At 42.1% G+C, this 19,081-nt stretch overlaps 1 protein-coding gene across 1 annotated transcript in view; it reads right to left on the minus strand.

Moving 5' to 3' along the window:
• gpc3 (glypican 3) overlaps positions 1 to 19,081 on the minus strand; it is a 414,131-nt gene that overhangs the window by 112,411 nt on the left and 282,639 nt on the right. Inside the window, exon 7 of the mRNA XM_079556226.1 lies at positions 2,384 to 2,495. Within this exon, the coding sequence (XP_079412352.1) occupies positions 2,384 to 2,495 (112 nt within the window). The remainder of the gene's footprint in view (positions 1 to 2,383; positions 2,496 to 19,081) is intronic.

Raw genomic sequence — 19,081 nt, forward strand, 5'->3', positions numbered from 1 at the left:
ATATGATATAGATTTATTAGGTCCACATTTCATTTTGGGTACTTTCCCTCTCTGTAAACTTTCCTTATGCAGCAATTCTGAAAAAAACGACTTTCAGCAGCATATTCACCCACACAGTGAAGTCGGAAGAATCTTAATCCCTCACAACAAAACGGCGGATTTTCAGTTCTTTTGAAAATACAAAAATTGCCTGTGAGGAAATACTATTACAAGCATCTCTCAAACTTTCAAACTACTTCAAATCTGGCTTTCTACCGGGACGATAAAGGCGAGGAGAGAAAAGAAAGCGTAACAGCTGGGACACAGTGGAGCGAACGCATCAGCCTTCATCACCGGCAAACTCCGTGTCCTCCAACAACCGCAATGTCACGACAACAAAAGGCACGAAAGAAGAAAGGAGAACTCGGCAAAACAACTTCTGAAGGAGACAAATCTGTGGAGTCCTTCAAAAAGGTAGAAAGAAAGACGAGAACGGAGAGACATCGGTGCAGCTAAAGTGACAAAAACAAAAGCCAGTGAATAAAGATGCCAGAAGTTCAGATGCAAATCAATCAATTCCTCCTGTATAGTTTGCTCTGAATGCTCTTCCTTTATGTCCTTTATGTCTGTCTTGAGCTCTCCCACGAGGTTGCTGTTGTAAATGTGTTTTCCAGTGATAACGACGAGCTTCACATCAGCTCCTACTGTATCCATAAATCTTCGCTTCGGTCTTCCTTTAGGCCAGGGCGAGGCAAATTATCTGTTTAATACTGTAGAATGGGAAATATACAGTCAATTCCTTCAACCCTGCCTGATCCTAGTGCATTTTCTCCGGCTTTACTCAAATCTAAAAGCTTCTCAACTGAAGAGAAATTTGAAAGCTAAGACCTACAAAACAGGAGAAAATGTGCCCGGTTAAGGTGGGGGGTAAGAGGCTAAAGCTTCTCAGCAAAACACCCATTTAGGAAGTATGTGAAGTACAACACTGGCATTTGTAGAAAGTGATGCTTTACTTTGCAAACTTGCCTACCACGGCTTTAACCTCTTAACCCCCATCTGAACAGAGCATTTTCTCCAGTTTGGCTTTACCCAAATCAAAAAGCTGCTGGAAACAAAGTGTCAAAATAGCGACAAAAATGAGACAAAAACCAGGATGAAAATGAACCAAAAAACGATGGAAAAACTGACAAAAATGTGATGAAAACACAACAAAATTGAGGCCAAAACGAGGATTAAAAACCTGACAAAAAAGAAGTGATAAAGTGACAAACTGGGTGATGAAAACGCAACGAAAATGTGACAAAAACCCAATAAAAAAGCAATAACATCAGCAGCTTTTTACCATCTGAATAACATGGCTAAGATCAGAGGAATGGTGTCAAAGCCAGACTTAGAGAGACTTATCCATGCATTTGTCTCCAGCAGGTTAGATACTGTAACGGCTGCTCACTGTTAGAGCTGCAGAACATCCAGAACCAGGAAACACGACCATATTAGTCCAGTGCTCCGGTCTCTGCACTGGCTTCCTGTCGCTCAGAGAATAGACTTTAAAACAGCTCAAGTCTTTTCATGGTTTAACGCCGAAGTCCATCTCTGACATGTTACAGCCGTGTGAACCATCTCGGGCCCTGAGAACCACAGGGAGGGGCCTCCTGGTGGTTCCCAGAGTCAGGACTAAACACGGTGAGACCAAAGCTAAAATCTGGAACAGTCTTCATGAGGATGTGAGACAGGCCTCAACTCTGACAATGTTCAAATCCAGGCTGAAAACAGTTCTTTTTACCCGTGCATATGACAGTACAAGTATTTTATCTACACTCTTGCCTTTTACTGTAATTGATTCATTTTCATGTTGATGTGTTTTTAATTTGAACTGTTTTGTTGTAATTTTATGCAGCTGTGGAGAACATGGCAACGAGAGGAAATAAGCTCCATTTAGATGAGTTTTTCAAATGAGGCATTTCTCTGGCCTAGAGGCTGTGACCTTATGGATTTGGGTAAAGCTGAACTGGAGAAAATGCACTCGGTTACGGGAGTTAAGAGGTTAAGGCAATGGTCCCGACTCAACTACTACTATTATATCAAACTAGGACAGAGACGGGTCTAAAAAGAGTGTAAAATGATCTATCTATCTATCTATCTATCTATCTATCTATCTATCTATCTATCTATCTATCTATCTATCTATCTATCTATCTATCTATCTATCTATCTATCTATCTATCTATCTATCTATCTATCTAAATCATTAGCCAACTTTCTCCACCCAAAAGCTACCTTTCATCAAAAAAAGACTCAAAAGAACAGTCTGGAGCGTCTTAAAGAGTCTCTTGGTGTGTGAAACGCCGCTCGGTGCTCATATGGGGCCCTCAGTGCTCGTATGGGGCCCTCCCTGCCGTCTTACCTGGTTGATGTGCTTGAGTTTGTCTATGATCTGGCTGATGACGGGCTCCGGGGGCTTGTTGTTGCGGGACTCGGGTCCAGGGTGAGACCTCTTCAGTCCTGGCCCCGTAAACCTGCGCGTCAACACAGAGGAAAAACAGTTCAGAGCAGCAAAGGGGAAGGACAGGCCTGGATCAATGTGAGGATTCAGCACCATCTTGTGGACAGATTTTGAATCGCACTTGACAACTTGGCCTATTAAGATGTGATAAAATGACTCCTGCTACAAAGTTTTCTTATTTCTTGTGTATTGTATTCATTGATCACTGAAAATAAGTTTTGAATCTTTTTTTTTTCAAGCATTTTCTGTTACTTTTGGCCATTTGCTCATTTGTGGCTTTTTAATCCTCGTTTTTGTCAATTTTTTGTCGCTATTTTGACACTTTTTTCAAGAAGCTTTTAGATGTGGGTAAAGAAATACTGGAGACAAGGTTCAGGTGGGGATTAAGAGGTTAAAGTCAACATAGTTTATGACTAGTTGCTTTTTTAGGATCTTTAATCCCGGTCCAGCTTTCCAGGGTCCAGACCAAGACCCGAACCAAGACCCGAACAGTGGGCACATAAAAATACGTCTAATGATCCCACTGGTCTATGCTACAAAAGAACATCCCACTCAAAATACTGAGAGTCATGTCGCTTTAATCCCAGCGTTTATGTAAGATTTATGGGTAAAAGACACTTATTATGAATACTTTTTTTTTTTATCAAGCAATTGTTTTTAGCTAAACTATACAAGTATCTGACTTGTGTGAAGTTCGCCCCCCCATAGTGTCCGATTTGCTTCAAAATGGTGTCATTCGTTTGTAGCAGACCAGACCCAGACTAGACCAAGACCCGACCAAGACCTGAACAAAGATCAAGACTAAGAACCAAACCAAGACCAGACCAAGACCTGAACAAAGATCAAGACAAAGAACCAAACCAAGACCAGACCAAGACCTGAACAAAGATCAAGACTAAGAACCAAACCAAGACCAGACCAAGACCTGAACAAAGATCAAGACAAAGAACCAAACCAAGACCAGACCAAGACCTGAACAAAGATCAAGACTAAGAACCAATCCAAGACCAGACCAAGACCTGAACAAAGATCAAGACTAAGAACCAAACCAAGACCAGACCAAGACCTGAACAAAGAGCAAGACAAAGAACCAAACCAAGACCAGACCAAGACCTGAACAAAGATCAAGACTAAGAACCAAACCAAGACCTGAACAAAGATCAAGACTAAGAACCAAACCAAGACCAGACCAAGACCTGAACGAAGATCTAGACTAAGAACCAAACAAAGATCAAGACTAAGAACCAAACCAAGACCAGACCAAGACCTGAACAAAGAGCAAGACAAAGAACCAAACCAAGACCAGACCAAGACCTGAACGAAGATCTAGACTAAGAACCAAACAAAGATCAAGACTAAGAACCAAACCAAGACCTGAACAAAGACAAAAACAAACAAACGTGCACAAACGAAGCACAAACGAATGACGCCATTTTGAAGCAAATCGGACACTATGGGGGGGCTAACTTCACACAAGTTTAATCCCAGTGGGAGAAAAAAAAGGTAATTTGCCATGTAGTCGAGTCAGGCAGGCTGTTTTGTTTTTTTTTTGCCAGAGAATCCCGCCTCACGACCTGCAGGTGGGCAAAGTAAGGCCCGGGGACCACATGTGACCCATTTAGCATTTTAATCTGGCCCCTAAAGTATTTAAACCTAATGATCACTGACACTATACTATGTTGCATTGGCCTCGAAACCACTGCTCTCACTGATGTGTTTTTATTCTTTTATTTTCTTGTAGTTTAGGCTTAGTTTAGGTTTACAGTCTATTTGTAAATTGTATTTGTTTGATAAACTGAAAACCTGCTATTAAACAAGAGTGCAAGCTCAGTGTGGCCCTCGGGTCATAAAGTTTCCACATAACTGATCCAGGCAGATCTCCCAGAAGGAGAACGGATTGATTTGGCCTAAACATCATTTACACCATTAAAGTCACCATTAAAGTAGCCAAACCTGCTGATGAAAACTCACTGGGGTTTTATGAATAAGCCAAGGTGTAATTAACAAAGGCATTTCCTGGAGTTTTGCAGACAGCATTTCTAGCTCCTAGCCAGTCCCCTTATTGGTCAAAACCACTACTCCATTCTTTTGTCTGTGGTTGACTCGGGCAGGATTTTTGTGGAGAGTGTATATTTTTGAAAACTTGGCTAAGCCAGTGGTTCCCAAAGTGGGGGTCGGGACCCCTCGGGAGGTCGTGAGGGAAAAATGCTACTGGTTTTAGCATATTTTTGAGTGTAAAACAATAGTTTGTTAAATCCATTAATTTAATCAAAAATAAACTATTGGGGACAAGGCCTTGTGGAAGACCCAGGACACGCTGGTGGGACTATGTCTCCGAGCTGGCCTGGTGTCGCCTCGGGGTCAGAACAGCTGGAGGAAGTGTGTGTGGACCGGGAAGTCTGGGTATCTCTGCTGAGACTGATGCCCCCGCGACCTGGCCCCGGATAAAGCGGAAGAAAATGGATGGATGGATGGATGGATGGATGGCTGGATGGATGGATGAATGGATGGATAAACTATTTAAATACATTAACTTGGTTTGTAAATGTTGGCCTAAAGTAGCGTAGGAGGCAATAACTTTTTAAAATGGGGGTCCCGAGTTGTTTACGTGTCAGTTTTTGGGGCCCCAGCCAAAAAAGCTTGAGAACCCCTGAAATAAGCATTCAGAAAAACAATGTGTCCATTCGCTCTGATATGTAATTTTTTTTTTTTTTTAAACCGCGTTAATAACACTTACATATTACATATAACATTTTCCTCCCTTGTATTTTCTCCTACCATATTATTGACCTTCTGCCATTTCTATGAGTCTGTGAGGTGACCTTGGGAATTTTGAAAGGCGTCCACAAATAAAATGTATTATTATTATTTATTTATATGAGGAGTAAAAAAATGCAGAAATTCACAAAATTTGGCAGAAAATTCCATCGGTCGTTCCAATCAAAAAAGTGAATGAAACTCTTGTCATATGTTTCACAGTGTTGCCGTAGCGATGACCAAAACTTCCCATTTACTCTAATGGAAAAAATGTATAAGCACAAAATCACCAAGTGACAAAGGCAAATGGAAACGTAAGCATTTCTCATTGCTCATATCATAAGGTTTCCAAGAATATATACACTGCAAAAAGTGCCCGACTAAAAACAAGGAAAAAAAATCTTAAAATAAGACATTTTGTCTTGTTTTAAGGAAAACATTCTGCCAATGGGGTCAGCATTTTTTTCTTGCAAGAATTCTTATTTCTAGAATATTTTTCTCATCATAAAACAAGAAAGAAACACTAAGTTTAAGCAAATAAATAGCTAGAATTAAGCAAAATGTCCTCAGAAAATGGAATAATTTAAGGAAAACATTCTTATTTAGTGAAAAATTGTGGGTATTTTACTTAAACGTTGCTTGATTTAAGTAAAATGTTCTAAATTACACACATTTTTGAGCAAAATGTTCTTAATAAATACTAATATTTAAGGAAAGTATTGCCCGCGCCTGGAGACCCGTCTCCATGATGTGGAGCCAGGCTGATGGTCAGAATCACCTGGCTGGAGGATTCACCTATTGTACATGTTTTGTTTTGTGGTCATACCGCCTTTGCTATGCCCAATCCCGTCAGACCTTGGAAGCTAAGCAGGGAAGGGCCTGGTCGGTACTTGGATGGGAGACCATTTGGTAACACCAGGAAGCCTAGCGAATGTAGTGAGTGAGTGAGTGGTTGGTGGTGGTCGGAGGGGCCGATGGCGCAGACTGGTTGCCTCGCTTCTACCCCAGGGCAGCTGTGGCTACAATAGTAGCTTACCACCACCGAGTATGGAGTGAACGAATAGTGCAATGTAAAGCGTCTTTGAGTGTCCAGAAAAGCGCTATATAAAAACAATGCATCATTATTATTATTATTATTATTTTAGTGGGAGACATGGGGAGAACATGCTCCACACAGAAAGGCCCCTTTGGGAATCGAACCCAGGACCTTTGAGCTGTGAATCTGAGGCTCTAACCGCTGTGCCACCGAGCCGCCCACTTTAAAGAATGGAATGTATTATCTCTCTGTGAGAATCAGTTCTTACATTAAGAGTTGTTGTGATCTTAGTTTTTCTTAAAATAAGAAAAAATATTCTTTGTCTAAAGCTGAAGAAGATTCAAAAAGTTTTTCTTGTTACAAGAAAAATTAGCATGTTTTTAGCAAATTTATCTGAACAAGAAAAGGCTAGACTTTATTTCCTAAAACAAGATTTTTTTTCTCAATACAACTTTGCTAGACAAGACATTACTTTTTAGGGAAAAAATAAGAACGTATTTCTTAAAGTAAGACATTTTTTACTTGCTTAGAATCCACTGTCCAGTGTAGTTTTCATCCTCTCCACGAAGATCCCACAACAGAGGAAATCTAAACCTAGTGAACCGGACTAATTGGTGCACTTGCTTTTTCAGGGGTTCATTATTCCTATGCCACTGGGTTAACATAGAAACGACTATTCCTGAACAGGACTGAACCCGTACTCCACCACTAAACGAGAATAAACTGAACTCCCAAACACTGGTAATTAGCACCAGAGGGAGCCTGCGTACCAGCAGCGGCCCCGGTGCCCCGGATTGAGAACCCCCCGGTCTTAAAGCATGAGGTCATCTCCCGCCCGGAGCTCCTCTCACCTGCGACAGCCGAACATCCATCAAAGCCACACTTTTCATTAAAACTCACATTACATCTCCCCGGTTATTTATACTTCTGCGGGCCATGATCTCACCTCGTCTGCTGCCGATAATTATCACATTAATAATGAACGCGTGCGAGCCGTGAGAGAGGAGCGAGCGGGAAATATGGGTCGGCTCACAGAGAGGCCGAGGAGACTTTGAATGAGGAGAAAGATGTGACACGCTTTGAAACAATATTTAAAAGACAGTTTCTGCCCTTGACCATTTCCCCTAATGGCCAAACACAGACATTTATCTCAATCTGTCCTATTTTTGGGAGTGGATTTTGTGATTAAAAGACCCACTTACTTCATTTGATCTCCTTGCAACCCATTATATTTTGTTTGTTTGAAAGGTTTTCATATTTAAAAATGTTGCAGAAAGTTAAATGTTAAAGCCACGGCAATAAGAGTCCAATCTCGGGGCAGCTTTGTTACAATCTACTTTAAAAATCAATGAAAAACAAAACCATTCATCTTACAAAGTGGTTAATGCTGCTGTACACTTGCATGCATTATTTAGTCCCTCTCCCTCTTTTAGCCCTTTTCCACCAAGCTGGTGCCGGTGCTGGTTCTGGGCCAGTTCCAGTTTCAGAACCGGTTCTTTCGTTTTCCACTGAAAAAACGCTGGCTCTTGGTTCCAAAATCTGGTGCCGGTTGGGAATCAGTTAAAAGCTGGACCAAGAAAGGAGCACCGGTGATGTCAGCAGCTGGGGGCGTGGCTCTCTCCTCCAACAAACAATCAATATTAGTTAGTTTGTGCTTAGAACTTCCTGGAGAAGCCAAAACAGTCTCTGTGGAGGAAACTGTTGTTTTGCTTTATGCTCTTTAGCTAAAACAAGAGTTAGAAAGAAGAAATCAAAATGTTAACGGCTGCTGTGACTGAAACATAAACTCGTTTTTCTGTATTTTATAACCAGAAGTGGCTGTAGTAAGATGTTACTATCCATGTTTGATGTTGACTTCCCAAAGTGTTGCTATGACAATAGGCACAGCTCTCATTTTGGTGGAAAACCAAGTCAGTATGGAACCAACCCGGCACCAGAACCAGCCCAGAACCAGGAAAAGCTGTGGTAAGCTTCTGTGTTGCCCTGGGGCTGCCTGCTCGAAATGCGACTGCCAATCTGCACCTCTTTTCTCCAACCAACCACTCACAGCGAACACGGCCTGCCAGCCACTCATACTTTCATTTCTCAAAGCCGTCTGACAATTCATTTATTAACTGCCCACCAAAAACAAAAAGGTCACGCTCTAATATGTGGTTGGTGGGAGAGCGTGACCACTATGCAAAGCCGTCTCCAGCACATCCCAAAGATTCTCAAAGGGGTTAAAGATCTGGACTCTGTGGTGCCTAATCCACGTGTGAACCCGATGAATCCTGGCATCATCATCTTGGAATATGCTCGTGTCATCAGGGAAGAATATATAGGTCATATATAGGTCAAAATATGTTTAATCCCTTCTCTGCCACCTCTCATTGTGAGGTCAAAGCCGTGTCTAACCCTCGGAAGCCTCGGGGAATCTATAACAGTGGTTCTTAACTGTTATGGCGTCAGGGGGGCCAACGTAATCCAAGGATGACCAGCCCTGACCCAAACAAGAAGACATTCATTATATAAAGCGCTGTCACGAATATAACTATATCCACTTGTCGTTCAATTTTCATTTTTTCTAATGTCATTTGAAGGAAGTTCATTGTATTCCATGTTCATTGTGCTCATTTTTAAGCTTTAGAGATGCCCTGATCCAAAGTTTACACACTCCAGTTCTTAATACCGTATATTATTCCCTTTAACATCAATGACAGCTTGGAGTCTTGGGTTGTTGTGGAGAAGGTTCTATATTTTTTCTTTTTTGTTGTCAACAGGCCTATGATTTGGAGGTGTTTCGCTGATGTGGCTCCATCAGAATAAAAGTGATGGTCCTGTTAGTGCCATCTCAGTCTCCTGATCCCAATATGGATGGATGGATGGATGGATGGATGGATGGATGGATGGAAGGACAGACAGATTGGAATCGTTTGTGGTCGTTAAGGAGAAGGTTCTGTTTATAATCTAATGGTAAAGTGGACCATTCCACACCGCCTTTGCTCTGCCCGTTCCCGTCAGACCTCGGAAGCTAAGCAGGAAGGGCCTGGTCGGTGCTTGGATGGGAGACCGTTGGTCACACCAGGAAGCCTGGGGTGAATGTAGTGAGTGAGTGAGTGGTTGGTAGTGGTTGGAGAGGCCGATGGCGCAAACTGGTTGCCTCGCTTCCATCAATCTACCCCAGGGCAGCTGTGGCTACAACAATAGCTTACCACCATCGAGTATGGAGTGAATGAATAATGCCGACAGTGTAACGCTTTGAGAAACTTGGTATCCATCCATCCATCCATCCATAAACCCATCCATCCATCCATCCATCCATCCATCCATCCATCCAACCATCCATCCATAAGATAAGATAAGATAAGAAGAACTTTATTGTCTGTCCCCAAAGGCGACAGAAATTCGTCTTTGACAGGATCAAAACATGCACACACACTTCCATAAAAACACAGGCACATTTAAAATCAATATAACAATAATGAACAGCAGGACTATGATTTGTGATCATTCAAAGTGGAGATTGCCGATCCATCCATCCATCCATCCATCCATCCATCAACCCATCCATCTCAGAGACATAGGCCCACCAGCGTGTCCTGGGTCTTCCACGAGGCCTTGTCCCAATAGGAAATGCCTGGAACACCTCCCACGTGAGACGACCAGGAGGCCTCTGAAACAGATGCCCGAGCCACCTCAGCTGCTCCTTTTGACGTGAAGGAGCAGCGACTCTAATCTGAGCTCCTCCCGGGTAACTGAGCTCCTCACCCGATCCCGAAGGGTGCGCCCAGCCACCCTGCGAAGGAAACTCATTTCGGCCGCTTGTATTCGCGATCTTGTCCTTTCGGTCATTACCCAAATCTCATGACCATAGGAACTTACAGGAAGCCGTCATTGATGCTAAAGGGGAAATACACAATTAAACCTTTAGAATCTCTTTATAAACAAGCACTTAGGATTTTAGAGGAAATCGCGACAGTATCATCACTGTCAAATATTGACCAAATATAAAATGCTCAATTTTGAATATATAGTTAAATCAGCCAATCTAAAATTACTATTCAAGATTGTTAATAATGTGGCACCTCCACCACTAAAAACGTTTGTCCAATTAACACCTGATCAGAGTCAGAACAACAAGGTCAACAGTCAGAGGCCAATGAACCAAAACCAAAAACAGCATCAGGACAATCGGCATTTTTTTTTAAAACTATCTCTGAATGGAACAAACTTCCAACTGCACTAAAACTATGCAAAGACTTAAAACAATTTTGCCTGAGTGTGAAACAACATTTTCTGGGAAATTAAACATGTCAGCATTAAAGAAAACAACAGCAACAACTAAATTTGACATCTGAGAAGGGTAGGGGCGGGTATAGACTATAGAGGAACAAGTTTCCCTTTAATAATATGTACTTTAAAAAATTTATATAAAATGTAAAAACTGTCTGTAAATATTATGAACTGTATTTTTTATGCTTTTTATTGTGTTTTGTAATTGTCTGTCTCGGGGACTGCAGATGGAAGTTAGCTCCAAGAGCTAAAGTCTGGTACAAAGCATCTTTTCATATGCTGATTAATGCTCCTGTACATGTCCCTGCCAAATAAATAAAATAAAATAAATACACGGTGTTAAGAACTGGGGTGTGTAAAACTTTTGATCAGGGTCATTTTGGTTCTTTCTTTTTTAATTATGATATGAAAAGAGCAAACTCAGTTGTTTCACCATAACTGACTTCAGACAACCACTAGCTATGAATAAAAAAACATTTGTGTTGTTTTTCATACTCGTGAAAAATAGTCAAACAAAAATCATTCTGCCTGGGTGTGTGAACTTTTGAGCACAGCTGTATATAGAATGTAAAACGCACAATTTCCCCCACAAATTATTGCATTCAATCCAGTCCACTTTATTTATGCAGCACATTTTCTAAACAAGTGTTTCCAAAGTGCTGCACATTAGATCGGAATTAAAAAATAAATACATATAATCAAGTGAAAGCAAACATTCAGCTAAAAACAAAAAATAATGAAAAAACAGAAATATGACGCAATAAAAAAACGTTGAAGACATTAAAAAGTAAATAAAATCTAATGAGCCCATAAAGCTGAAATTATGATCAAAACAACCCGATAACATTGATTTGAAAAGAATTCTCTCCTTCTTTAGTGACAAATACTGAAGGACATGAGGACCTTCTGGAGAACCATCCCCTGTGTTTCCAAAGCGCCTCGTCATCCCGCTCTCTCCCTGCCGTAGGTGAGCTGAAGGTGGAATTCCCTCCGAGCTGATGAGCAAGGCGCCGGGGCAGAGTAAATCTCCGCTCCGGCTGTATGTGACGTTATTAATGTGGCCCCGTCTCCCGCCTCTTGTTAATTGCCGTTTCGATCGCCCGCTCCTCTTTCATCTCCGACGACGCGGCGCTCGCCAAAAAAACCTCATCTGGATTCTGCAATATTTCAAATCGACCTCTGCATATCTTCTCCCCCGCTTCTGTGCGATTTATTTTAGTAATTTAAGACCCGGTTTTAATCAACGCGCTGGTACAAATTTCTTAGGAGGCAAGGTTAATGCACTATTTGAAGATTGGCCGTGTATGGCGTCGGAATAGTCTTGTAAAAGTGATGTTGTGAGGGGGGGGGGGGGGGGGGGGCGCGGGGTTTGGGGGAGAGGGCAGAGCTGTCCCGGGGCGGTGACTTACACGTGGGACCGCAGAGGGCGACGGGAGGGGTGCAGATACTCAGATTAAAACGTCCGAAGGCGACTGGTTCTTCTGAAGGGGCCAAACGGGCCTCGGGTGACGATTCACCTCAGAGAGACTTTTTAGATTTCATCATCGTGGGCCGGAGATATGAAATCAAGCTGTGTTGAAGTGAAACACGAAGTACAGGAGAAAATGTCACAGCGAAGGAATCATCCAAGTGCAGGTTTATGCTGTATGGAAATGTTAATACACTGAGGCCGCGCTGTTTTGGGGATTTAGCTGTAGAGTGCCAACAATCCAGACCATTTTTCATGATATTTGTAGCACCACAGCATATTCTATGTTACAGCTATGGACACAAGCTGTGGCTCGTTTGAAAGACGGGAATCTAAGCTCTCCGTAGGTGAAAACAGTTTAATTCTAGTGCCTCGGTTCCTGAGACATCCAAAGCTAAACAGAGGCTAGTTTTGATCAAAATTACAGATTTTTTTCTAGATTTGGAGATAATGCGTGTTTCGGATGTAACTCCTAACTCCTCCTCTCTGGACGGACACTAACGTTCTGGGAAGAGGCAAATGCATAAATATATTTGTTTCAAGTCAATTTTCAACGACATCATTGTTGACACATTGTTGACACACCGCGTGTTATCGATCCCTTTTTATCGCGTGTGCATTTAAACAGCCTGGTTCTCGGATTGAAGACTTTAACAGGATGTTTCTCAGTCGTCCTTGGACTGACTGCAGCCATTTCTTTGTTCCAATCTTGGGAAGTCGCTCTGCTTCGTCAAACACGCTCCAGAGAGCAAGAGAGAAGAGTCGGGTTCACAGCTGTTCGATACGCAACACCACGCCCCCTTGAACTAAAAAAAGATATAATATATATTATATAAAATGTCCAGATGTGACTTTTCACAAGTTTTTGATCGTCATTTATTTCACTTCTGTTCATCACAGAGCTACAAAAACCACACATAAGGTGTAGTAGAGTGTCTAGTTTCACAATAAACCCCCCCATCCGCTTAGAAAATCCACATTGTTTAATTTTGTGTAATTATACTTTGTAGTGGAACACTTCACGTAACCATATTTAAATAGGGAAAACGTGGAAGAGCTTGGTAGCTTCTATCTTGACCTGTTTTGGAGCTATAGAGGAGAGAGGGAGAGGCTAAATGCTAACGCCGTCTGCGCTGTGTTTACGTGACTGAAGGCACGGGTGAAGATCAGACAGGTCCTAAAGAACTCGTCAAAGCTAAGGTAAGAACATATCTCAGTATGTAAAAACGGTGGCCTATTCCTTTAAGCTCATGGTCTTCTGCCAGTACTTTTACTACACTGCCGGAAAAAATAAGCCACAAAAAAAGGCTTCCTTAGACCGGCTTTATCTTGGGGTTATTTCAATAAGCTTCTGTCTCAATCTCCCTAAACCGCTCTTTCACAACGAGAGCCAGATGAATCCTGGCATTGTCATCTTGGAATACGCCTGTGCCATCAGGGAAGAAGAAATCCACCGATGTAATAACCTGGTCATTGAGGATGTTCATCTGATCTCATTCTTTGGGCTCATAGTGTTGCTGAACCTAGACCTGTTAGACAGTTAGTTGAATCCAGTATAAGTGATTTTTTTGTAATTTTTTATGCTTGACCGGCAGAACAAATTGACCTGCGACTTTTGGGTCAAGACCGGCTCTCTAAAAAAATCAATCATGGTCATACAGTATTCAATGCAACAGTCGAGGTCATTAGCAATACAATAAGCCCTTGACCTAAAACAGCAAAAGCTACAAAACCAAGAGCTGCATGCTGTTCCAAATACGTCTAAGGGACAAATTGCGTAATTGTACCCAAATAAAGATGAGCACGTCAATGGAACACGCCGTGGGCCATCTCTTGTGGGACGGTGTGGTGCAACGCGGGCCTAATCTCTCCTCTGGTCCAGCCCTGATGCTAATGCTACCACTGCAACACTTGAACATCTGAACAAGATAAGCCAGTGAGCCAAGGGCCAAACACAGTAAATGTTTCATGGAGAGATCAGACAGAGATGGATCCATTGAATCTTTGAGAGTCTTCATCTCAACACCCCCTTGCGGACTAACTCAAACTTTTGAAGGGTGAAGTTTGGCTCATGGTCCCTTCTTTGGGCACTAACTTGAGATGACAATTGACCTTTCACAAAAGCCCCGCCCACTTAGTTATTGTTTCTACGTCCGTCAAACTTTCTGATGCCACTGCTAAAGTGTCTATGTCAGTGACTCTAATTGAAGCAATGGGGAAAATCCTCCAGATCGAGGCAAAAGGGGTTACAGTCTGCAGCAGAGGGATATATTCAAGATATTAAACCATCCCACGAAGGATAAAGGACTATTGACACTACAGCAAACAGACAGGTCTCCAGCAAAATCAAAGAAACATGATGATCTTCCTTAAATGCAACAGCACAGCCTTGTGGACCGGCCGTGCTCTTGCACTGCCCGGTAAGCACCTCCCACTCGTTTAGTACGTCTAAAAATAGTAACATTTCTCCAGTGCGCTAAAGTTAGCCAACGCTAGCTAAACCTACAGGTGCCGCAATGACAATCAGCTACAGCCAGTTATCAGCAGGCCCACCTTAATGTACCCATAGGCCCCGGGGCTTAAAGAGCCAACAAGTCCTCCAAATCCATACGACACAAGTGGTCGTTTGTCTTATCCCTTAATTACGACCATATAAGACGTTTACTAAAACAGCGCCCCCAAGCTCCCATTGAGGGTATGTACATTTACATTACATTTAACCCGATTCAGAAACGACTTTATTTTACGTAGTGTTCTGCGATGACGATTCCAAAACACAAACGCAAAGAAATAAATCACAAACTTGCAAAATGAGCCCCACATGCAATAAGTAAAGCCGTCCCAGATCTTCACCCCCGCCACACCTGTGGAGGAACTGAACGTCCAGCGGTGCCAAAGGCTCTCCAAGCGCGCTCTGCGCTATTACGCATCACACCTCCCCAACCGCAGCAGCGGCTACAGGTCACCACTCTCATCATTTATTACATTATATGTGTGAGCTATAGGTTATCGCCATTTTACTCACAACAACAGCGACACCAAAGCACAACTCACCATTGACGCCTTCGTTTCTTCTCCTCCATATGCGTCACTGCCAACTCCATAACTCTCCTGTCACTTCCATCTCTGTCCTCAAACGTCCTCGTGTCTCAGACTCCGTGTCTCCCGTACGTCCGGTTGTCCGGTGACCGCGGCGAGCCTCGGATCCGCCCCGGGTTCCAGTGCGCATGAAGCAGGGAAACACCGCTGTCACCCCGACAAAGTCGGGCCTCGGCTCCGCTGCTGTTCTCCACAAAGTCCCGCATCTCTGTCAGAGTTCCTCTTGAAAACGTGCAGCCAAATGTCCTGATCAAACTGATGTCGTTCATTTCTCCGCAGTTTTGTCATTTAAGGATAAAAATATAAAACATCACAGCTGTGTTTAGCTCGCGGGTTTTTCCAACTAGATTTGACGGACACTCGCTCTGTCCAATGAAAACACGTGAATCAGTTCGAGGGCGTTTGGGCAGGTGAGCCTGCGCTCTGATTGGCTGAAGGGTCAGCTACGTCATATCCAGTAATATTTGTTAATAATTATCATCATTATATTATAAACAATCTGAAATAAACTGTTATAGAGCAATTCCTCTGATGTCTGTGATTTATATGAACAATGTTACACATTTTATTATTTTTCTATTCAAAATAAATGTCTTGGTCATAATAATCATTCTACCCATATGTGTTTCTATGCATGACATAATGAGCTAAACACATGATGCAGATAAAGGTTAAGATCATTTATGTGTCATTACAAAATGTGTCTCTGCATTTGGCCCCTCCTTCGACTGAGGCGACCCGTCAGGAGCAGTGGGCAGGAGCGTGTAGCATCTGGGGACCATCTCCAGATGTGGAGCCAGGCTGATGGTCAGAATCACCTTCTGGAGGATTCACCTAATGCACATGTTTTATGTTTAAAGCAAATGTAATAGAGACACTGCAGATGTGGCACTTTGTTCAGTGTGAATGTTTTGTCATGTCTGATTGTGTGTGCGCAGATGAGCGGCTCTGTCGCCAAGAAAAAAGACAAATCCCCCTCTGGGGCTAAAGACGTTTATCTTATCTTATCATATCTTATCTTTTGTTGGGGTGCAGATGAATTCCACACTGAAAGGGAATTTAACCCAGGACCCTCTTGCTGTGAGGCCAGAGCACAAACCACTCAGCCACATGTGCCGCCGTCATGTAAATCATACAGACGACTGTCACGTGTGTTTTAATAAAATATAGAAATGTAATCATGACTTTATCAAATAGTAATGAGGAGGTTGCATTATTTCTGATCTGTTTTGTGCAGAGGAACATCATCATCATTCCCTATGATGTAAACATCTAATGAACAGCTGCAGGGACAGATGTGCTTCATGGAGTTCTGGACAGTCCAGTTGTGTCCAGTTCTTTAGGTTCCTTTGTGAGCCGGTGTACGACACTGAGATGGTCAAATGTACACGCTCACTTTTATGTTACATGACTTAACACTGATGATCCACATGTGGCTGTGGCTTCTCCTGTGGCTCCACCGACATATGATCAACCAACACACACATGCACCCACATGTATGTGCGAACCCTCACGGTCCAGATGAAACGTGACATGATGAAAACTATAAGAATTATGTTTTTGTTTCTTAATTTTATCATAACCCCTGAGTAAATGTTTGTCTAATTAAGGTTTAGTGTTGATAAAGCAGAGAAAAAACATAAAACAATGTTGAAAATTCTGATATGTGTAAAAAATACCCCAGAAAAAAATAAATCACAATTATTTTGATAAGACACAAGAAAATTAATACAGGTTTAGATTAATTGTGCTTTGATTCATTTTCATTTTTTTCTTCAGTTTGCCGCTTGCAGATTTACTCAGTAAAAAGAGAACTATACACTCGAGTACAGATACTTCAAAATAATATTACTTGAGTAAAAGTAAAAAACTCAAATAACAATTAAAAATATAAATAAATGGATCCCAGAAAGAATAGTTATTGCTGCGGTAAATATATAAATGCATAAGTAGTAGATAATAAGAAATGTACAAATAAATAAATCAAATCAAATACATAAACCCCTTTCTTTTTTCTTCCCTCCTGTGCACCTTTTGCTATAGGGTTAAATCCTGCTTTAGTCCATATAAATCACAGGCATCAGAGGAAACGCTTTACAACAGTTTATTTCAGATTGTTTATAATATAATGATGATAATTATTAACAAATATTACTGGATATGACGTAGCTGACTCTTCAGCCAATCAGAGCGCAGGCTCACCTGCCCAAACGCCCTCGAGCTGATTCACATGTTTTCATTGGACAGAGCGAGTGTCCGTCAAATCTAGTTGGAAAAACCCGCGAGCTAAACACAGCTGTGATGTTTTATATTTTTATCCTTAAATGACGAAACTGCGGAGAAATGAAGGACCTCAGTTTGATCAGGACATTTGGCAGCACGTTTTCATGAGGAACTCTGACAGAGATGCGGGACTTTGTGGAGAACAGCAGCGGAGCCGAGGCCCGACTTTGCCGGGGTGACAGCGGTGTTTCCCTGCATCATGCGCACTGGAACCCGGGGCGGATCCGAGGCTCGCCGCGGTCACCGGACCACCGGACGTACGGGAGACACGGAGTCTGAGACACGAGGACGTTTGAGGACAGAGATGGAAGTGACAGGAGAGTTATGGAGTTGGCAGTGACGCATATGGAGGAGAAGAAACGAAGGCGTCAATGGTGAGTTGTGCTTTGGTGTCGCTGTTGTTGTGAGTAAAATGGCGATAACCTATAGCCTACACATATAATGTAATAAATGATGAGAGTGGTGACCTGTAGCCGCTGCTGCGGTTGGGGAGGTGTGATGCGTAATAGCGCAGAGCGCGCTTGGAGAGCCTTTGGCACCGCTGGACGTTCAGTTCCTCCACAGGTGTGGCGGGGGTGAAGATCTGGGACGGCTTTACTTATTGCATGTGGGGCTAATTTAGCAAGTTTGTGATTTATTTCTTTGCGTTTGAGTTTTGGAATCGTCATCGCAAAACACTACGTAAAATAAAGTCGTTTCTGAATCGGGTTAAATGTAATGTAAATGTACATACCCTCAATGGGAGCTTGGGGGCGCTGTTTTAGTAAACGTCTTATATGGTCGTAATTAAGGGATAAGACAAACGACCACTTGTGTCGTTTTCTGTTGGAGGACAGTCTCTTAAAGAGAATTGTAGCCCCCCCCCACCTCGATGTTTATACCATTGATAGTGTCTCTTATTGATACGGTTCTTTATCGTTTCGCTTGTCAATTCATTAAAAATAGGCTATAATATATGAAAAGAAATGACCTATTTTGTCATAAACTTCCTCAAAGCATTTTTATAAAGCTAATGTAGAATGTTTTTTTTTTTAAATTAACAGGAATTAAAGGAATAGGCCACCGTTTTTACTTACTGAGATGTGTTCTTACCTTAGCTTTGACGAGTTCTTTAGGATTTGGCATCCGCGCAGTAAAGTGAAGATTACTGCGCAGATTTCGAACAACTCCTGGTATTATTACGCCTTACAATATAGTTCCCCCTTTTATCCGCTTAGAAAATCCACATTGTTTAATTTTGTGTAATTATACTTTGTAGTGTAACACTTCACGTAACCATATTTAAATAGGGAAAACGTGGAAGAGCTTGGTAGCTTCTATCTTGACCTGTTTTGGAGCTATAGAGGAGAGAGGGAGAGGCTAAATGCTAACGCCGTCTGCGCTGTGTTTACGTGACTGAAGGCACGGGGGAAGATCAGACAGGTCCTAAAGAACTCGTCAAAGCTCAGGTAAGAACATATCTCAGTATGTAAAAACAGTGGCCTGTTCCTTTAATGTTTGATGTGCTTTCTATGTTGTATACACTTCACGCTCACTGCTTCATGAAATTGACCCATTTCCACCCTTCACCGCTAATAACCCACAATGTGCTCCGTCTCAAAACAGATAATGTGCTTATCCTGCATCTAAGCGTGTCACTTTAATCTGCATTGTTTTCATTTTGATTACATTTTTTGGTGCTTT

This window comes from Gobius niger (assembly GCF_951799975.1).
Source record: "Gobius niger genome assembly, chromosome: 5".
Classification (NCBI taxonomy): domain Eukaryota; kingdom Metazoa; phylum Chordata; class Actinopteri; order Gobiiformes; family Gobiidae; genus Gobius; species Gobius niger.